The sequence below is a fragment of the Styela clava genome, chromosome 13 (assembly GCF_964204865.1).
Source record: "Styela clava chromosome 13, kaStyClav1.hap1.2, whole genome shotgun sequence".
NCBI lineage: Eukaryota > Metazoa > Chordata > Ascidiacea > Stolidobranchia > Styelidae > Styela > Styela clava.
This window is the reverse complement of record NC_135262.1, coordinates 14,886,725-14,909,680: the sequence shown is the minus strand read 5'-3', so window position 1 is coordinate 14,909,680 and position 22,956 is coordinate 14,886,725. Positions and strand designations below refer to the sequence as shown.

The following is a 22,956-nucleotide window of genomic DNA, read 5'->3' as shown; positions in this document are numbered from 1 at the left end:
ATTTTAGAGAAGAACTTACTGTTCAAAATGGGCTAATTTCGAAAGGATGTCGCATTGTGGTACCAGAATCTGCCAAACATTATATTCTGCAGCGCATACACGCAAGTCACATTGGAATACAGGTTTTTATTCGTAGGGCAAGAGAGGTTCTGTTCTGGCCAAAAATGGCCAGTGACATACATGATTATGTCTCGTCATGCACTACTTGTCGAGTGTTTCAACCTAATCAACAAAAAAAGCCGATAATTCACCATGAGATTCCTTCTCGACCATGGCAAATTATTGCGTCCGATTTATTTGAACTGCAAGGCAGAAACTATCTGGTAACAGTTGATTTTTACTCCAATTTTTGCGAAGTTGACAGACTTCATACGACCACATCTGCAGAAGTTATCAGAGCGTTGAAACAACACATGGCTAGACACAGCTTACCAGAAAAACTGATTTCTGACAACGCTCCTCAATATAGTAGCGAGGAATTTAGAATATTTGCTGAAGATTATGAATTTCAGCATGTTACAAGCTCTCCTACATATAGCCAAAGCAACGGCAAAGCAGAGTCCGCCGTTAAACAAATGAAGAGCATAATGATAAAAGCTATTGAGAGTAAGGGTGATGTATTTCTTGCGTTGCTCGATTGGCGTAATACGCCGAGTGAAGGAATACCAGGTTTACCAGCACAAAGGTTATTTGGAAGACGCACTAGAACTCTGCTTCCAACATCAAAATCTCTTCTGCGTCCGAAAATTGTTACGAATATCGAATCACATTTAAAGAAGCGTAAAGACATTCAAGCTAAATATTACAACAGGGGAACGAGGAAGCTGATGAAATTGTATCCGGGTCAGTTGGTCAGAATGAAGCCGGACCGTGGGAAAGATGGCGCAAATGTAGAATTGAACGACAAGTTGACATCAGATCGTATCTGATCCGAACTGAAGATGGTGGTCTTTATCGAAGAAATCGAAGGCATTTGAGGCATACAAGAGAACCAGATGAGTTCCAACCCTTTACAAATAATAATGATTACGACTGTAGTATTTCTGATCCATACACATCTTCCTATAATAATGGCGATATAAAAACACAACATGACCCAATTATTAATGATGATATTCCCGATAGCAGTGTTTTAGTTAATCCTAGTGTATCTGATCAAATAGAACATAGATCAACCCCCCTCTTCGCAGATCCACACGCACTGTTAAAAGACCTGATAGATATGGGTATTGAATAATAATGTTTTATGTTATTGCACATTTATTGAAGCTATTTGTATTAATATGCTATTTATTGTTTGACGGGAAGATGTGACGTAATATGATTACTCCAATGATGAGTAGCGCGACAACTCATAATTGTTGCGCCGCATGCATCTCATCTATTCGTCTGGCTCAGCAGTCGATATACAGTTGTGTTAACTTGAGACGTTTGTTTATGATCGTTGTTTTGTTGTATTGTTTAACGTTGTGCCGCTGTTCTCAATAAACGGAGCTCAGTTGTATACGAGTTTTATTCTGAGCAGATAGCAATTAAGAAACGAAACAAGACCTACAGCAATGTAATGGAAAAAATTCTAAGAATTAATTAGGAGTTGGTTGATTTTAAACAAGAGTGCTAAATTAATTTTTAATGCAAACGACACAATTAGGTATACATGTATATAATATAAAGAGAGAGAGAGAGAGTTGGAAAACAATATTCGATTCGTTTTGGACAACCCTTAGTCTGTATATTTTTATGATTTCGCCTGAAATGGACAGGAAGGTCGCAAAATAATCACTTGGTCTCTTTGACAGCCGTCAGCTATAGTGTAAGTTTGAGGGGTGCAACATACGGTCCGCTGACCCTTGTCCGACTCACGGTGCCTCGCTAGAGACTCGGTACCCCAGTATTTTTAAAACGTTTTTTCAATTTGTAACGTAACTACCGGTGTTTTCTACGTTGTGTCATGTAACTACGTCAGACTGGGATAACAATTTGTCTGACAATGAATCATAAACGTGAAATTTTTCATTGGTGCCATGTTGTGACTAGAAAAAGATAAAATATCTATCAGTACAAGGCAAAATTGGTTAGGAATGGCAAAATTTCCACTATATTTGGGGTATGAAATACTTCATTGTTGAACACAATCAAGATGTGGTTATCGTCATTTGTCAAAGCAAGCAACAATATTGTATGAAACTTTCTGCTAGTTACGATGGTAAATACGGGTTGAAAATATTTATCAAAAAGTATCTTTGGAGAAAGGTATATTGTGGCAGCAAGACATATAAACCAAACAGAATAGTCATTGTTATCCTTGCTACAGTACACATGCATTAAACGTATACAAATCCATTAGCGCAAATGCATAGAGAAAGTAAAGTTAGTAAGTCTAGCGTAATCCCAACCGATAATAATGTCTAATGGTGAGCAACGTGAAAGGTGAAAGTGAAAACAAAGGTAAGTATAGTGAAGATTATATATGACCTTAAAATACTAGTTACGGAGAACAGAGACTTTGGTTTAAAACCTTATATAGTTCAGTCTAGATTTTGGTTCGATATGTAAATATTGCCATCATCAATGTAATAGTTTCAGCCTATCTAATTCATAATGGTTTATTTCTAATCTGATGTGAAAATGAATATGAACGGTCTAATGCGAATTTCTGGTGATGGGAGAAAGATACGGTTGTACGCCAAAAAATGTTGAGGCTTTCATTGTTGACATACTAAATAAATAATTAAGCTAAATGGAGACGAAAGTAAATGTATCTCTTGATCTAATTATAATTCAATTGTAACGAAAACCCGTAAAAAATATTGAAAAACTTGGATGAACCTTTTCGAAAAACATATTCTTCACGCCTCACTTTCGTAGTTAAGAGAGGTCAAATACTATGGTTGTTTTCAGTTAGCCTCTTTTGCATTCCTTGCGTATATTAATAGGAGGCCACTCATGAAGTGAAGTTTCTCATGATATCAAACTGGTGATTGTTTTTCGGCAACGTCAACGCTCACACATATACACTCGAGAAAATGTCAGCTTTTTGTAGCATAAGTGAGCATAAAGAAAAAAGGGTATTGTACCACACTATGAGTAACGTGTCAAAATGGAAATCAGAAGAAAGGGAAAATCAGTTCCATTGTATATACGTGTTTGATTTGCGATTTAAGTGGATATATTGACAATAAAAATGAATGTTTGCATTTCCTTTTTTTTGGTTTTCTTTTTAGTATCAAACTCCGGCCGTATACAAGCCAATGACAACAAGAGAATGGTCTGTGGAGAATTAAAATCTAATCTGGTTCCCAAACTTTTTAACATCGTTACCCCGAAATCCAATTCCCCAAAGCTCAATTACCCTTTTTCGTAAAAATAAAAAGTCTAGCATGTATACAAAAAATTTAATAGCAACAGTAAAAAAAGGAATCAAACAATGGAACATGGTCTTGATTTAATTTCAGTGAGAAGAGTGACACTGTTTCTGCAAAATTAAACGATCAAATCTAGGCATCTCATATCATCATCAATCAGAAGCTTATTTCGATATTTTGTTTTAATAGATGTCATTGCAGAGAATCCTACTTCACAGCGGTAAGTTGGGAGGACATTGAATCAAAAATCTCAATGCCTTCTTAGAGATGATGGTATATTCATGTTGGAGGCTAGTCCAAAATTTTCCGATGTCTGTCCTTGCAAAGTGAATTTTGAGACCTAAATCCTTACGCAATCTGGAAAATCAAATCTGAAAATATAGTTATCACTAATGGTGCTTTCTTTGCACAAAAATGATTCGCATATCCACATGTCCTAGTGTTGTTCTACAATTCCAGGAAAGTACCGATCGATAGCAGTGACTATTGGAATCAAATGGTTGACAGTCTCATGTGTAAAGTTACATTCTTTCTTTGGATCAGACTTCATAAGCATTGTCATATTTGAAAAAATGCTCATGTTTCCCTTTTGTAACATTCTCTCATACAGCTGAATTTTGCTTTTAAAAGCTGCTACTTCATTGCGAGTCGTATGCAATCACTGAAGTCGTCCTTGGGACCTAAAATTTAGGGAATTCACTGCAGCAAAAAAAATCACCCAAGTAAGCCACCATCAGCAGGAAATCATGTCTGCGGTGCCCCTTGTAACTGAAATAAAGTCGTTTTCGGAAATGCACAGAGTATAAAACAATAATTGAGCACATGGAGAAACATCCGTGGATTCATCTAATTTATTAGTCAAATTAACTTGGTAGATTGCTGCTTTCCCAAAGTAGCTGCTTCGATGAGACAGGGCTTTATCAGTTCTTCACCGACGGTGTGGGGTTTATTTGCCTGGGAGATCCGGAAGGCGATGCGGTACGACGCCTTCAATACTGAATTATTTTGGCGTGCCCACATTCCACAGGAATCAAGACGACAAAATTTCAAATTCTCATATTTTCTCCTGAAATAATCACTTGTTTTTCTTGCCAAGTCGCCATGACACGACTCAAAAGTGTTTCCTCCGGTTCCATACTTTTCTGGATGAGTATTTTACAGAAAACGACGCATTGCGGTTTGTCCGCGAAATTTTTGATAACACTTGTAAAGCCGAATTCTATAAAAGACTCTTTGTAAGTTCTTTTTCTCAAATACATCTCAACAGATTGCACAAGAATAAACACTGCAGCCTTATTAATATGGCCCGCAGGTGGCCGGACCCTGATCTAAAGTCTTCATACTTTGGTTTCCCGCAATGCTTATTATGTTTTGTGGTAGTATTGTGGGCACTGATTACTGATTTCCCCTTTTCTCGATGTCGCAATAGTAGTAGTTATTAGCAAATTCCTTTTCATATTAGAAACTCTGACTCCTAGAAGAGTGACTTCCTGCTGATAGCCATGGAGGTGGCTTTCTCGGCAGTTTGAATGATCCTAGGTTTTTGTTTAGTCCGGGCATCTTCAATTGTTATCGTGATGATTATCGCTATTTCGTCGTCGTCATCTTTACTGTGTTGTTTTTTGCATCCGACGTGTCGTCTTTTTCCCTTTCATGTGTCGTCGTTTTACGTATTGAATTTATCATCGCCCCTCTAAGCTCAGTAAGATATTTAGGATTGCATTTCTGGTGGTAACAGTTAAAAATGTATTTCTTGTTATGGCAGTTTAAGATTACATTGCCTGAAATATAGCGTTGTGGTTTGAATTCATTTAGTAGTCTTCATGTATAGCGTCATTTCATGCTGTATTTTGGATCGTTCAGTAACAATATGATATTTGCATGTCTACAGTTCGATTTGTGTTGCATTTATATGTATTGTTTTACATTGATTGTATATCTGTCGTTTTGGTACTAGGCTTTTATATGGAGTTGTTTCTGTGTGTATTAGTTTTTTATTCCGTGTCAGTTGTCTTTATTTGTTTGGTGCTAATTATTTTCATTTATGATTCAGGCAACAGTTTTGAATATTCTCAATAAAACGAGTCTGGCAAATCGACACGCCCTCTTTTTAGAGTTTGTCATGTCTTGTGCCCCCCTTAAAAAACAACTAGCTAACAATAAGCTACAAATAACAGATAGTGAGCCGAATATATGTTTTATTCAAAAACATGTTGAAAATGTGTGGATGAAACATAAATATTCAAAATAAAGAAATGTAAAACTCTAAAATAAGGCGGACAAGATCAAACCTTATAAATATTTATATTTTTACTTAGCTTCAAGCCCACTAGAAAAATTGTCTACGCGCCCCAGCGTTTCAGAACCACTGATTTAGAGTAAGATGCTACTAAAAACTAAATAGATTGAAAGGAAGCACTACTTTACTTGGCATCACAAAACGAGATGAATGTTAACCTACCAGATCATGGAAAACGGACTTTTCGTTCAACATTTTATGGACAAGTATATAATATGTGTGATTAAATAAATAGCCTACCGCTACAAAGACGGTAGATAGCTCATTCAAAATTCGATTAACCAAATCCACAGTTATTGAAATGCAACACACCTTTTGTTTATTCGAAACTAAGTTAGGTCATTAAGTACAGAAATGTAATTTGTAAAAAGTCATACAAACAAACTGAAGTTTGTACAATCAGAAAGAGGCTTTTCAGCGACATTGCAAACGTAAATATAAAGGCTTCGATTTGCGACCAATATTTTCAAGCATTGTTCCCTCAAAGTATCTTGGAAATTGTAAATTGCGGGTGACTCAAGTCGGCCTGGCCTGTGTGCTTTCATTAAACAAATCGACCTACATATATTCGCAAATGCAAATAGTATTTCTTCGACTTTTGATGAAGCATTTGGGACCGTTTTGTCAGCAAGCTTATATACAAACGGCAGCGAAACGTTTAAATAATGCTACTGTTGTTGTTAATTCACTATGGAGATGTTATTGGGACCTGACACTTTCGCGTCGAGATTTTATGATCTAACTGACTTTATATCATGTCCTATCCGCATATAATATACGGAGAACAAACAAATACAAAGAAGGTGTTGGGGAAACTGACCATTGTGACAAGTGGAAAGATGGAGTTTGCGATTTAGTCCAGAGATAAGCGCAAAACCTCACAGTCGAAAGTAAAGAAGAAATTCAAAAAAACAAATTCTTCGCAGTAAATAAACAACCTCGGATATATAATATTATTTATTGCTTTGTTATCATCATTAAATTCTAAATATATAATTAACCTCAAATCAACACGTAAAATATAAATGATATTAAATGCAACATACAGGGTGATTAAACCAAGTGTAGACAAATGTTTATTATTTAAAATATCTACATTAAAAATGTGAGAAAGAAAAAAATATTTTGCAGAAAATATCATTATAAAAAAAATATTAGAATTCATTGTTATTTTTCGATATATCCTCCATTTGCCTTCACTACACGCCTCGATCTGATTAAAACTTGACTGCACGAGGCACGTATGGTTTCTTCTGAAATCTTGTCCCAACAGGTCATCAATTTATGCCTTAAGATTAGTTGTTGTCAGTCTGATACACGGGAGTATTTCACGTGGTACGAAAGCAGCTTTGAATTATTGCAACAATTAACTTTTGTATTCGCTAAACGGCGTTTATAAGGCTACCAATCCTTGTCGTTACAGAGCGCCCTCGCCCATTATTTTACCAAGATTACCAAAACTACTGAATACTGAAAACACGCGTATTCCAGCGTTCGATCGGACCCGCTAGCTGTTTCAATCTAACTTGAAAAAAAAAAATAAAAATTTAGAAACCCTTTCAAACTTTTTGGCTACGCCCCTGTGCCCACCTGAAACGAAACAGGGACGTTTTTGCCAATTGGTCCGTTACGTCACAATACATCTTATCATAATCGCTAAATTATTCGAAACCTCGTACGAATACACTTTGAACAGTACTAGCCGCTATCACGAACGCTCCCTCATTTAATGCAGACGCACTGTAAAATATCATGCAAAATGGCGAAACATGCCCTTTCTGTTTTTAGTGGACAGTAACCGACGAGGGCGATCTTTAAAAGACAAGGATCGGTAGCGCTATAAACGCTCTTCAGCGAATACAAAAATTTATTGTTGCAATGATTCAAAGCTGCTTGCGTACCACTAGTGGTGCGCGTAACTCAGATTGAGAGCAACTGCTCTAAAGCATAGGTTGATGACTTATTGGGACAAGATTTCGGAAGAAACCATACGTGCCTCGTGCAGTCAAGTTCCGAACAGATCGAGGAGTGTGGTGAAGGCAAAGGAAGGATATATCAGAAAATAACAATGAATTATACTATTTATCTTTATAATGCCATTTTCTGCAAAATAATTTTTTCTCTCTTACATTTATATTGTAGATATTTCAATAAACATTTGTCTACACTTGGTCTGATCACCCTGTATGTAAAAGGTTTGTGAGCTGCACCACTAATATCATGATATGGGAAACCAACACACAGCTCCATATGTCATTCTGGAAGAATCCGAGTTGACAACAGTGGAAACAGGAAAATCAATGACAAACACGTTTTTGTCACGTTCTTGTCCACGTTTTTTGCTGAGGAGCATCAAATATTCCATACCAAACGAAGTTGTCTAAACTACCCGGAGGAGAAACCACTCCAGTCTGAAATAAATCAAGAAGATTAATGATATTAAACTTGATGAAAATGTAGATAGTTGTAATATCGGATAATCAATATGTTAACGTTTACACAAAATAAATCGAACTGAATTATATTGGTAACCTGCGACAAAGGCAGAGACTCAAAGTTCGAAAAGCTGAAATGTTTATACAGCTTTGTAGCATTGAGTCAACATCACGTATCTGATCTTCAAATCTCGAGAAAATATTGCTTTGATCGATGATTTCAACAATTTGATCAGAAAAAATATAATTCTCCCTACTCAATCTCTGAAAATTATGAAGGCAAAATTGGAAGTATAGCCCAATACAAGCCTCAAGCCCTGCCCATTTTATGGGTATTTTTAAACTTATTTTTTTATGTCAACCATTAAGCCCTAAAGCTTTACTCATGGGTTTTTAAAAGCGTCTGCTAGAGTTCTATTCAGCAATATATCTTTAAAACACACCCCTCGAAAAAAATTTTTGCAAAAAAATTTCAAAAATTTCTAAAAAAAAATTGGACTTTGAGATATTCTGTGTACAGTAGAGGGTTAATAATTAATTCCTAATTAATTAATTTTTTCTTCAACGTTTTCGTCAAGTTTTTCCTAACATAACAATACCAAAACGACTATTATAGCATAAATGGTTATTACTCTGAAATTCACAATTGTATTTACAGTATTGTCAAGTTCAAGGTCAAATTACCGATACTGATGACGTCACAGCTCTTATTATTACTGCACAGACAACCCCCAATGCAAAACAATTTTTTCGACGGAAATGCGCGTAGAACGGCGTAAACAATCTCATACGCGCATTTACGCGTTAAAATTACCATTAATTTTACGTTTTTTTTTACATACAAAAATCTCCATACCTCTGCCAACTATGGAGCATTCGAAATCATATTTATCAAAACAACACAGCGCCAGGGATGGTCAGGGATAGTTAGTATGACTGAAAATACATGCTAAAACAATAACGAGAATATCGGTTGGAAACCGAAGACTTATCGATCGATAGTTAGGGGATCCCCCAAAACAGAAACTGCAGTTTCGATTCATCCGCTCTTGTAACTTGCACACTGCGCATCGCACACACACACTCGGTGGGTTTCAAAATTCTCTCGCTTTACAAAAATCTAGATCACTATATCAATAATTGATTGATAACTCGCTAATTATACGACATAATTCGCCCGAAATCAATAGGCTTCTGGTCCGAGATAAGATGAATGCACATGCAAAATCTGGAGCAGATTCAAACTCGCTTTCGTGAGATATCGCGTGCATCTAACAGACAGACATACAGACAAATACCTATCAACATACTTACCGATTAAAATCGATAAGTAATAAGTCGTTATAAAGGAGTATTTCCCGTCTGAGCTGAGTCACATTTTTTAGACGTCTGACAGGTGAATTTGAAATCCAGGCTTTTTATACGATTCGCACTTTGCGTCACGGCTGGAAGGTTTTATCGCTTCTCTCATATCAGGGCATTACGTCGATAAACAGCTAAGAAGGATATTGACCCTATAAGTACCGAAATTTAAAAACTATAGGAAAGTAAACCCATATGAGCGTTCCGGGAAGGGATAGAGACTGCAGCCTTTTATGAGAAACTTTTAAATTTGGGCACTATTGTTCAATACGGTCAAGCAAGGAATGTAAGTTTGTTGATTTAATAGTCCAAGTTATGAAACATTTAAAATAAAACTTTCTGTAAACACGATTTGAAATGGACGATAAATGGAATTGACTACAATGACTGGCAACTTTGTTTTGTGCGACGACAACAGAAAAACCGAATCCACAAAATACACGTATAGAAAAATATCGAACTTGCTTTACGATGATTAAGTTTTCAAAATAGTCTTATAAATTTGGTCGCGGATCTATAGCAAGGGCAATATTTTATATATGAAATAACGAATCAACAATTTGTAAAGGTCAAATGTGCACATGATTGAACCAATATTTCTTAACCTTTATGGCTTTGAAAATTATCGTGGGCGAGAAAATCTTAAAAAATATATTTGGATTATCATAAAAATGTTGTTTCCTCAATATTATCCATGAAAATAACTTACAGTCAAGATTAAAATCTATATTATAGTACATAAACTGTGAATTTCAATACAATATAATTTTCGTGAGACCAAATTCACAACCAAAATTACCAAAAGATTTTTTGCTATAAACGAAATGAATTCTCCATTGATTGTCATGACATTAGATTGATATTGATTTGTGATGGAATCTTTTTTTTTGAGGTGATAAAACAGTTGCCACTGCTTTCCCCCATTTTCCCCAACCCGATCTACGTTATATCTGATCATAAATCTTATCTATAGACATCAATATTAAGTAATGACGTCGGCATAATCGGAGATGAGATCATTGATCATGTAGATTATAAAATTGGTTCTGCAAAAGCACATCGATAGTAACGCACATCTTCAAAACCAATCCATTATGATAAACTCTAAGAAAAGTTTTAAATCTAACACACTTAGTCGGTAGTTACGTTTATACCTTCAAATCGAAAGTCATATTTGTCCATACGCTTGACCAATAACGATGTGGAGGAATCATTTTCACCAATTTCGAAGAAATGAACGTATCAATACTGGGATCATCTTTCGGTATGACAGCAATTTCCATCGACATTTGTTTGCAAATAGAAACTGCTCGTAAATAATCGACATCTGGTTTTCGATGGATTTCAGTCCAGTAACACAGACCTCTTTTTCATTTTTTACTTCACAAAATTCTGAGAAAACATAAACGCAAATAAAAAGATTCCTCAAAACATATCTCAATGTCATAGTTACATGCTTATATAGTATATAAATTATATCATGGTATACTGAAATTAGACTTTTTAGAAAATGTTCATAAGTCTTACTTTTTTGCCGTACGCTCATAGATACAGTCGATCCTGCGATAAACATTCCAAATTTATTTTATTTAAAACTTGCCGGATCCTCTGTCTAACTCAGGGTGTTCCAAGGTTATCGGCTTCGGGGCCCCAAAATTATTTTTGCATTGTTCGCGGGCCATAATAGTGCCAAGAATAGGTAAACAGTGCAATACATAACAAACACTTTTATTGTGCAAACACATTGATCAGTATCTGTCATTTATTAAGCTAACACATTAAGGCATGTAAAAACCACCAAAAAACTTTCTAAAACCTACAAAACTCTTTCTATATCTACATTTAGTGTAGGATTTCAAACTCTTCATAACGGAAAAAGTGCTTCCGCAAATTTAAGTAAAATCTTGACTCTGGAAAAGCTCATTGCTCACAAGATTTCAAAATGTCGTTCTAAATTATATTCTTTTTTCACCGACACAACTTGCAGACATATCAAGTGAGCATTGTGGTGTTTTTCCTCCCACATCTAGTTAAAAATCTGTTTGAATTTGTCAACTTTTTTTTTCAAACCTATGTTTACAAAATAACAGATTGATTGATTACACAATGTGAGGTACAGGAGAGTAATTACTAAATTTTCCGACATATAGGCATCATTTTCCGCATTCGATTTTTAGATTTCTATGATGCCAAAATTGTTAGCATATATTCCCGACTAAACGTTGCCTCAGCTAGCCATATCACTAGTCAATTCAGTGACATTAGTGATGTAACAATACGTCAGAAAATTTTTCTGGTTAATTTTATGACTAAACAACACAAAATGCAATTTTTTGATTACCGTATATTTTCTCGTTTTGTAGCCCGGGCCCATATTTTTAAACCAAACTCACTAACCGGGCCCTTATTCAAGCACGGACGCTTGTTGTTTTGTCAGGTTGTTTGTTTGTCAAGTCACATATAGATAAGATCGATCGTTACAATAATTAATATATTGTCATTTCCAGTTCTCAAGTATGATTCGAACGAGAATAACGAAAATTTTGACTTTCTCTACGCACCGCAGGTACAAATCCGCAAAAGAGGGAAAAGTTTTGCGAAGCCCTATCAATATTGAAACGAGAATATCGATTATGGATGAATTATGTCGTATAATTAGCCGCGGTTTCGATCGATAAGTCTTCGGTCCCCGACCGATATTCTCGTTTTTATGTTCTGTTCACACGGACGGCTATTCAAATGGGCCTTTATTAATCAAGATCGGGCGGTAAAACGAGCATATACGGTACTTTCCGAATGCGACGCGGGCCACAGATAATGAATCTGCGGACCGCATGTGTCCACGGGCCTGGATTTGCACCATTCCAACCCTTTTCACATCAGCCTTGGCTATTCCGTTTGCGCCGCCTCTCTACCGTGACGATATATATTTTTTAATTATTCATAAATTTTAAATTTAATTTGACCACATAATATCAATATTCCTGAGCTGTATTATGCTGGCATAGATCAATTTGTAAGTGTAACCGCTTGTATTACAACGTAACGCGTACCCAGAATCTTATGTAAACAACCCACAATCTAGCAATCCTGAATTTTGCACACTTTCTATATCTTTCTACGTATGCTACAGGCAGCACTTTCTCGTCGTAGTCGTTGAAAACCCCACTATTATATTATAGTCCAACATCGAAAACGAATTTTTTTAATTTAATTCTAAATACTCCTGTAGCAGGCATATAAAGCAGACCTTTGAATGTAAATTATTAGCTATGATTCATTTTTATTGCAAAATGCCTAAATTTATACCCAAGTCTATCGAACGTGTACCTAATTCAACGCTGCTAGATAATATTCAGCGATTTTTCCAAACGTTTGCGAAAATTTCTTAGGTATTGATTTAGGTTTAGTTCATAGTTCAGTACGAAGTTTCTTTTAATGCTTCATTTACTTTCATTTTCACCTTCGATAATTCCACAAGCTAGCTGTGTGACGCAGGAGATAATTGCATTCCAATGTACATTTATTTGAATTATAAGTCAATTTAGACACATGCGGAAAGTTAACAAGTTCATGAAATGTTTTGTTTTATGTGTGTTATGAAAATCCATTAAAAGTCGGGTGTATCACGCACAAATTTTTGTGGCAAATTTGGTTCTATGTTTGCGTTTAGCGCTTCGTTTGAGAAACTCGAAAGTCAACCCTGCAGAAATCGTCTGATAACTAGCATGGTTCATTGATGAAGTAGTACTGAGATCTCATCGACTTAATTTTGCATCAGGCTGAAGGCATTTTCAGCGTTTTGTGTTCTCATTCAAATAGTAAGCTAATCCTATTGGGCTTTTCATTTCGATAGTGTTGGTAACGTGACATACAAATACAGCCAATATAATACAGCCAACTAATATTCATATAGCGGCAATGCTGACTAAAATCTTCAAATTAGAATTGAACAGACACGGGAATAATGGGGTCATCAGTCAGACACGTTGATGAGCAATTGTAAAAAGCAATTCATATACAAAAAAAAACTTTGAACGAAGTATCAATATTAAAGTTCGCTTTCAATCACATTTCACACAAAACCCCAAGAAGTCTGAATGAGGAATTTTCATCAAACATTCCTTGATTTACATGATTTGGATCTGATTGAACGTGAATGCCCATGTAAGGTCTTGCAGGATTGAATGGTCTATTTGGTACCCAGCGTGTGTAGGCAGCTGTTCTTTCATTGGATAAATAAATTCTTTTTGTCTGAAAAGATCAAACAGAAAAAAGATGAACACAAAATTTGCAGTTATTAAACATTGTGGTTGTATTTGCAGGTGAAAACTTACACTCGTGTTTAATGTCATTCCCGTCCATAGGTGATGGTAATAATGCCCGATGACGATCCGTGACCGGATTAATGCAACCATCTTATAAAAGTGATCTTTGCTATAAATGTTTGCTGCATTCCCTCCGATCCTTCGACAACTCGCTTTTGCTTGGTCTAGATTTAGGCGGTTATCATTTGTGATCAACACGTAACACTTTCCATCGTAAACTTCATCGCAATTTTCTAAATATAAATGAAAATGTTTAGGATTGCCCATTTCAGAGGTTCCCAAACTTTTTGTTCGTTTGGCGCCAAATTATCAGTGAAAAACTCTAAAAAATAAAATAGAAAATATAAAAATTAAATAAAGTTTACAAAAATAAAACAAAAATGAAATGAAAACGGAATAAAAAATTAAGATTAAAATATCGTTGACAGGGGGTTTATTTTGAAAAATGTTGCTTCTGCCTTGCACCAACGTTGTCATACATACTTCTACGCTTACAAACGGTGTTCCTTGGGTTTCCAATTCACTACTATATAATTTGCATTGAGTGGAATAAGTTTAATTTCTAAATGATATATGGATTAACCTTTCCACAGGTTTCTACCTGCCCCGAGCAGAAGCAACACTTTTTCAAATGAAAACGTCTGACAAGGATAAACCTCTTTATTTTCATTTTAATCGTTTTTTTTTTTTGGCTTTTTCATTATTTTTTTATTCCGTTTTTATTTTAGTTTCGTTTTTTTGCAAATTTTGTTTTATTTTGTTTTAAATTATTTTTTTTAATTTTCCGCGTGACAACGATGGACCACCATACTGGTCTATTTTATAGTCTTAGTGAATATAGCTTGCATAAAACTAATAAATTATTATTTAAAGATTTCTATATTTCAATCTGTGGAACCTTTCCACAAAGTTTAAAACTCAAATAAAAGTAGAGAAATAATCTTGTGTATCATACCTAAATCTCTTCTTGTCATACACTTTCTTTCCAAATCGTTTAATCTAGTCTCAATACCTTTTGCTATACCATCAACGTCGGCAATGTCTAATAGAAAAAAATTAAAGCTATTTGAAATAATGTTCAGAAATTCCATTTTTATTTTGATATATGTAAGTTGGAAATACTTGTGGTCAAGTATAAGTTCTGGAATCTGTTGGCGTTGAATCGACTTATTAATGGTATTAATTAATTAATCAATTTCGGAAATTGAATATGCTTGATAAGCTTTTTCCTACACTTGCCATAGTATCGATAACAATTAGTCTCTCAGGCGCAGAAAGTTGGCAAAGTCATTGTTCAACAAATGTTGTTGTAATAATTACCTTGATGAATTCTTTGAAGTTCAGTTTCATCAGCAACACCAGGAGAGCCTGTTGCACCTTTCAATCCTCTCGCACCCGGTGGACCCAATAAACCTTGCCGCCCTGTGGTGCCAACATTTCCTTTCTCTCCCTTAATTCCAGGGGGCCCCTTTTTGCCGGGGGGTCCATTAACTTGAGACCGGACATCGGGTCTTTGTTGATTTTCATTTCCGAGCACATCATCCAAGTCTTCACAGACCATTATTTTCTTATTGTCATGGCCTTGCGTATGACCTAAGATAAATGCCAACAAGAAAATTGCCAAATAAATGCAAACATGCATTTTCATTGTCAATCTATTCACTTGAATCGCAAATCAAACACGTATCTACAACGGAACCGATTTTCCTTTTCTTATAGTCTATATATTGACACGCTACTTATAGTGTGGTATGATACCCCTTTTTTCATTTTATGCTACAAAAAGCTGACATTTTCTCGAGTGTATATGTGTGATCGTTGACGTTGCCTAAAATCAATCACCAGTTTGATATCGTGAAAAACTTCACAAAAAGGTTTCTCAAGTTTATTACAGACTTTATAAGTGGCCTCTTTTGTGCTATACCAAATGGATGAAAATGAGGCTAACTATATACAACCATAGTATTTGACCTCACTTAAATACGAAAAGTGAGGCTGAAAGAAAATGTTTTCGAAAATGTCCATCAAACTTTTTTATTATTCTTTTACGTGTTTTCGTTACAATTGAATTACATTGAGATCGAGAGATACATTTAATTTTGTCTTCATTTAGATAGGTTAATCATTGATTTACTATGTCAACACGGAGAGCATCAACATTTATAACAACAACGTACGTATCAACATTATACGTACAATCGTATCTTTCTCCCATCACCAGAAATTCGTATTAGACCGTGCATATTCATTTTCACATCAGATTAAAAATATATCACTATCGTCTAGATAAGCAGTAGCCTATTTATTACATTGATGTTGGCAATATTGACATTTTGAAGTGAATTTTAAACTGAACAATACGGTTTTAAACCAAAGGTTCCGTTCTGCGGTGCTAGCCTTGTTATGTTATATATAAACATGAATCGGATCCGAATCATGAAAATCACGGAATGTTTGATGAACCTATTACTACCAGACTTCTTGGGGTTTTGCGTGAAATGTGATTACACGATCAATATTGATTCTTCGTTCAAGGTTTATGTGTTTCATATGTGAAAAGTACTATCTATCAGATCAAAAATTATTGATTTGTCGAATTTGATAGCTTGAATGTTGAATTTATATCATGGAAGTATAATAGTTTTTTTCTTATAGCTTTGTTTCGAAAGTTCACTTGCGCTTCCACGATTCAAAATAGGAAAAATTCTTTGCTAATATTATGACAAACTAAGTATATATATTGTCATAAGCTGCTAAAATTTCAGTTTCAGCTGTAAAATTTAGGTTTATAGAAATGCACTGTCGTGTCACTTTGTCCCAATCCTTTCAACTTTCTTAAAGTGTTTACTAAATTTTAGATCGTTACCCAGACAAAACATTGTAACATTAAAGTTTGTTTTTCCGACCTTATTGACCTGAATCATACTTAAGGTCTCACATGACTTCGGATCATCTAACTTCGGTAAATCACTTTCAGATCTTGGATTAAAGTTTTTCGAGTTTGCCAGGGAATCGGCTCGAGTTTATATCAGTTTTTTTCACATCATTTTCGCCATCGTTTTTGTAGAACAGCACTCAAAAATAAATTCCCACATTTGTTCTTAGAAGAAAACATGATAAAATACCCTCTGTTCAGTTTCACACATTTACTTCAGATTTGGATTCGATTATAACGACCGAAATAAAAACTCAGCCCCGAAACCCTATACCAACAATATAGTCTCATCTTAGCTAAAAACATTTCTGAGATATTGATCTTGGGATTGACCTTAACTTCTATATATGGCGCTTGGCGCTTCGACGTGACATATATTTAAAAAATATATATACAATACATTTATTAGACAATTATGATGAAAATATTAGTACATATTTTGAAGTCTGTAGACCTAACTTTTTAAAACGGACAGTTTTAAAACAGCTGAAATAAACAATGGCATTCTTTCGAATGCATCTTGAGCGTCATATGCGTTTTATAAAATTGGTGATTAATTTTACATATGATAATTATCTCAAAACTTTTCTTTCTCGATATAAGCAGTTATACATGTATGTGTGTGCTGTTTGGTATTTGGAGAATAAACTGACCAACTAAAAATATACAAATAAATTGTGAGAATTTAACGTCATAACCATGACTGGTTGTATAGGAAGCGACTGACTTCTTGAGCTTGTTGACAAACATTGCTTCATCGGATTATACGGATTTGTTATATTGACGGTAAGAAAGCCAAGAAGGTCTAATATGCAGTTACCAGATATTATGAAATATTTGTCAACTTAATTGCAGTAAGATACGAGCAATAAAATTATATATGGACTGCAGCACAGTAATTGGCTGTAAACACTATCATAATAAATGTTCTGAATGGGCAAATCAATGTCAGTCCCTGTTATATGATTACCTTATCAAAGTCCTGCATATGGAACAATTACCTGGTCAACTAATCCAAAAACTAGGTTTGACTGGTAATCTGACGAGTGTGCGGGGTCCATGAACTTTCCTTTATCGGGATAAATAGGAATAAGCTAAGATTTTTGTAAGAAAGTCTCAGAATGTGAAGTCTTAAAAATTAAAATTGACGATATAAACGAGTTAAATTTCTAACGCTTTGATTTACATAAAATATGAAATGAACATAAAATATGCGAGAAGGACCTACTGTGTGATTGTCTTCGATACATTGGGCCCAGTTGAACTACAACAAGCATATCATAAAACTATGTTAATAAATCTTCATATAACTAAGTATATTTATATCTCGAAAATAAATATACTTGAGTCCTTGGAGCTGGAGGTTGTGATAAGCGTAGTTTGAATGAAAATGCAATAAGATAAATAGAAATGGTAAGAAAACGAACCCACTATGCATGATTACTAAACCATAACGGTACCATTACTTGACACATTTCACAACCGTGTGTGATGTTTCCACCTCTGTCGAATGTCGAAAATCATCGTCAGAGGTGAATTATATGTGGGTGATTAAAAGTAAAAAGAGATGATAAACTAAGTACATCTTACCTAATTTATTCAGTGTCTAGTAAAAGTAAATATTAAAGTGGCAATGAAATAAATATAACTACTATTACAGTTTTAAAAGTATTTTTAAATATTTATCAATATAAATATAACAAAACACCTATTATCCGGCTTTCGTTTCTTTCGATTTGCAATACTTTTTCGGGTTCAGTTGAGCGGCAATAAGTGTATATATGAATACTCTAATAATTAAAAATACGAAATCCCTATTTTGAGAACTTTGTATCCTAAATGCCAGTACTAAGCCTTGTCACGAATTGATATTTCATATTGGCACAAAATCGCTCTAAGTTAAGTTAACGACATTAACTATCGGGAAAAGTCGCGAGATGGCCGATCGTCCAAAACCAATTCTCTATTATTTGAGCAGAATCTTAAACTGTGGGTCGCTCACTCCCCGAGTGAGGCGTAGTCTGCTGCCCATGACTACACTCTAAGAAATATTTACCGGCAATCGCCTGGCATTACATATTACTGGAATGTAGTTGTGAAATTTTAATGCGATTTTAAGGTGAATATCACAAGAATTTTCGGTAAAATCGCTGTTGATCACCTGTAAATTTTACAGGATTTCCCTAGTAATCCTTACAATTTTTTTACGGTAATTTTCACCGACAATGCGTAGAAATATTTACCGACGCTAGCCTGTGAATTTACATTACAAATTCGGTGAATTTACATTCAGAACACGGTAAAAATTACCGTAAATATCCTGGCATTACATTTTACAGGACATGATCAGTAAAAATCACAGACTATTATTCTATGAAACAAGGTTTATTCAAAAAATAAATGTGAACGTGAAATGAATGATTAAACTTGGAAAAATGAGAAATTGTATAGTGAAAAGTTAGAAATGCGAGGTAAACAGAAACTTCTTGTTGAAGAAGTTTATGCTCGCAGGGTATCCGTTCACATAGTTTCTTTAAACAAGTCTCTATAGACAGTCCTTGTGAGAGAATAGTCTATGGCAGAAGGGGAGTCTTTCCGGGTTAGTGTTGCCCATGCTGATTGTATTGCATCATCCATTTGCTTTTACGAACTCTTACGAACTGGTATTTTCTTCTTCATAACTTCAAGTTATCTGAAATGGAATGTACAAAGAGTTTTACCCAAACAACTCCAAAATTTAAAAATATTACCTAATTTTCGAATAAGATTTAACATTTTGTAGTATTCAATCAACCAATCTAATTCTTTTGCAAGTGAGAAATATCTGAAATTATTTAATTGCATGTACTAGCATACATTACAATATCCCACCTTTCTATAAACTTTTATATTTTCTTTTCCTCTTGGAGTTCAAGGACAAAAATCTGTGGGCAATCAATCGATACAGACTTTTCCAGTATTACCAAACTTTGTAGATCAGATGGAAGAGGTACCTGAAATAGTATTTAAATGGAATAAATTATTTAAAAGTTCCTAAATAATAAAAAGTACACTCCTAATACTTTATTGCCAGAGCAGATGACAAAGTTCCTCTTTTAGCAATTCAAAATTAACATTATAACTAACCTCAAATACTTCTTCCTTGAAATAACATGTTAGTAAGAATCTCAAATATTTTGAAGCCTATGACATTGAATTTTTCACAGTTCAGAGTTGGGGCAGACAATTTGTTCATGCCTGCATAATCAGATTCTTCAGTTTCTAAAGCGAAAACACTGTTAAAAAGGAATGTATTCATTCCCCAACTTCATTATATGTAATATGTTCAAATTCGGTCTTATTCAAAGGAGAAATTCAACCAAATTTATAGAATTGGTTTTAGTAAATATGCAGAATAAGGTAGATAAATGTTGTTTTAATTTTCTATTTATAGTGTCATAAGTTAAAGGGAAATCTAGTGTTTTTATGACAGTTAAATGTGAATTGCTGTTTTTCAAATTCAATAATTTAAAATATCATTATCAAATATGTCTGTCTGTAGATGATTTTCAATCACTGAATCAGTATATAAATATATGAGTATATGTAATTGATACCTGTATATTCTTCAAGCCACGGTTTCTGGGTGTGGAGCAACGTTACCCCTTCCCCTGTCTGCCTGTTCATGTTTTCCCTGTAGTCCAGTCTGGGTTTGCGATCATCATAAAGCTGTTGGTAATTTGACGGTTTATCTTGATTCAGTAATTAGATGTTAACATTTCAAGTCTAGAGCTGTAAAGAGGGCATATTCAGATATTGTATTGTCATTTCAACATTCTGACATTTGCCAGTCTACTGACAAAAAAAAATTCAGACTTGGTAATACGAATTAAGCTCTGGCTGTGTTAAGTATCGACAGGCGTAACATGGATCTGCATCCAATCAACCTTATACCAGTACCGTATACTACTGTACTGTCAGACTGTTATAGCCAGTACTGAAGTATGTCTGTATGTATTCATATATATATTAATTCAGTAATTGGTACGGTATAGATCTTACCCTACTTCCAGACTGCCCCATAATCACACTGAACAATACATTAATAACCAGCACTAAATAACACAACACCTGCACTGACATTATTGAATCCAAGATGCATTGCCTTAGGCTTAGAGAAATACTGCCAACGCATCACTGCAGTAATAACAAAAGCGACCAAGATATAAATGTCGGCTGACCAAATATCGAAGTCCAAAAGTCTGGAATTCGTCAAATCAAACGGACAAATTAAGGAGTAAAGCAACAAAAAACCGCGCGTGATAAATTACGCGTTTGAAATATAGCGTCTGATTGGCTGCTCTTCTTTACCAGTGTGCGCGCCCAACATTGACTAATGCCACGCCTCCAATGTCGGTGATTATTACCGACATTTGTCGGTGAATCAGTTTACCGACCTTATTTTTTAATTTTTTACCCCTAAAATGACAGTAAAATTTACCGAACATTTCTTAGAGTGTAGTTAATCACTGTCACAAATAAACAAGCGTATGATCAGTAGTCGATTACCGCAATTTTTACCATTAGATATTGCCGACGTTGATGGTATAGCAAAAGGTATTGATACCAGAATAAACGATTCGGAAGAGAAGTGTATGACAAGAAGAGATTTAGGTATGATATACAAGTTTTTCTCTCCAGGTTCTCTACGATTACTTTTAATTGAGTTTTAAACTTTGTGGAAATGTTTCAGAGATCATAATATAAAAGCTCGTAATAATAATAAAATAGTTTTATATATATATATTCATTATAAGATAACTATCGACCATCTTACACATTTTCACTTGTATTTAGAAAATTGCGATGGAGTTTACAATGGAAAGTGTTACGTGTTGATCACAAATGATAACCGACTATATCTAGACCAAGCAAAAGCGAGTTGTCAAAGCATCGGCGGAAATGCAGAAAATATGTACAGCAAAGATCACTTATTCGGTCACGAACCGTCATCGGCATCATTACCATCACATTTGGACGGGAGTGACAATAAACACGAGTGTAAGTCTTCACTTGCAAAGATCTTACGTGGGCATTAACGTTGAATCAAAATCCGAACAGTGTAGGCCACAGAATGTTTGGTGAAAATTCTTCTCACAGATCCCTTGGGGTTTTGTGTGAAATGTGATTAAACGCGAACTTTCATATGGTTTCATTGTTCAAAGTTTTCTTTGGACTTTGTAAAGCTGTATAAATAAGTGACCGAATGAACAGCTAGCTAACTGCTTTACTTTTGTGAAGACATTACCTAAGAATTGCTTTTTACAAATTATCCACGAAAATTGTCCACACATACTGGCAATAACATGCTTTTTAACGTTAAAAGAATGGTTAGACCTGTGACGTAATGTGATTACTGTGACGTAAATGATGAGTAGCGCTAATTGTTGCGGCGCAATGCATCTCATCTATTCGTCTGGCTCAGCAGTCGATATACCGGTCTTACTACTTACTGAATACAGCGCGAAACACCACAAAGAGCGCAAAACAGCGCGAAACAGCGCAAAACAGCGCGAAACAGCGCAAAACAGCGCGAAACAGCGCAAAACAGCGCGAAACAGCGCAAAACAGAGGGAAACAGCGCAAAACAGTGGGGAAACAGCGCGAAAGAGCGCAAAACAGAGGAAAACAGTGTGAAGCAGAAAAAAATTTTGCAATGAGTTCGGGGCACTTTGTTTTGAGTTGGAGTACCACGGCAGCAAATTAAAAACACGAACCAACGTATGTAGCCAGTAATGCTGTAATGGCAGGTCTGCCCCTGCTGGTGACACATTTTGGGTACCATAATTTAGAACATTTTCCATATGGATATGGTTGGCTTTAGGGTTAGGGTTAGGTAAAAAGGGACCTCCAGAAGTATGTGCACCAAGATGGCGCCCAACCTGAAAATAGTATGTGTGTGTGTTGCGGATTCAGGTTGTGCGACATATTGCTGCACATACTTCTGGAGCACCAAAAAGGTAGATAAAATTTCGCATGATGACCTTTAATCCGGTACATAACCTTGTATATATGCCGGAAATAGCGCCATAAAACCATGGCGAGAGGCGCCGTGGTTCTTTCGTGGCAGGAGGTGGTAATGACTGCGTCTCCTGTTTTGCGCTGTTTCCCTCTGTTTTGCGCTGGTTTCCTTCTGTTTCGCGCTGTTTTCCTCTGTTTCGCGCTATTTTGCGCTGTTTTGCGCTCTATCGCG

General features: G+C 35.3%; 1 protein-coding gene and 2 long non-coding RNA genes across 4 annotated transcripts; all 3 read right to left on the bottom strand.

The window, feature by feature from the left end:
• Nucleotides 1–7,749: 7,749 nt before the first annotated feature.
• LOC144431181 (uncharacterized) lies at nt 7,750–10,841 on the bottom strand. Of its 2 annotated transcripts, none has more exons than XR_013479855.1 (2): nt 10,616–10,841; nt 7,750–8,075 (listed from the first exon to the last, which is right to left on the bottom strand). It is a non-coding gene; the product is annotated as an uncharacterized LOC144431181 (long non-coding RNA). The 2 variants fall into 2 exon arrangements; XR_013479856.1 differs by lacking the exon at nt 10,616–10,841 and adding an exon at nt 9,414–9,482.
• Nucleotides 10,842–12,963: 2,122 nt separating this feature from the next.
• LOC144431466 (uncharacterized) lies at nt 12,964–15,484 on the bottom strand. The gene is made up of 4 exons (XM_078119623.1): nt 15,110–15,484; nt 14,745–14,831; nt 13,799–14,022; nt 12,964–13,715 (listed from the first exon to the last, which is right to left on the bottom strand). The coding sequence occupies exons 1-4, from the start codon at nt 15,435–15,437 to the stop codon at nt 13,530–13,532; spliced, it is 825 nt and encodes a 274-aa protein (XP_077975749.1). The 5' UTR covers nt 15,438–15,484; the 3' UTR covers nt 12,964–13,529.
• Nucleotides 15,485–19,090: 3,606 nt separating this feature from the next.
• Nucleotides 19,091–20,214, bottom strand: LOC144431464 (uncharacterized). The gene is made up of 3 exons (XR_013480036.1): nt 19,851–20,214; nt 19,596–19,717; nt 19,091–19,416 (listed from the first exon to the last, which is right to left on the bottom strand). It is a non-coding gene; the product is annotated as an uncharacterized LOC144431464 (long non-coding RNA).
• Nucleotides 20,215–22,956: the final 2,742 nt, after the last annotated feature.

Coding starts and splice junctions, on each gene's coding strand:
- LOC144431466 (XM_078119623.1), bottom strand. CDS start 15,437: ATGAAAATGCATGTTTGCATTTATTTGGCAATTTTCTTGTTGGCATTT. Junction 14,023..14,744: donor TATGACAAGAAGAGATTTAG/GTATGATACACA, acceptor ATTTATATTTAG/AAAATTGCGATGAAGTTTAC. Junction 13,716..13,798: donor GAATGACATTAAACACGAGT/GTAAGTTTTCAC, acceptor TGATCTTTTCAG/ACAAAAAGAATTTATTTATC.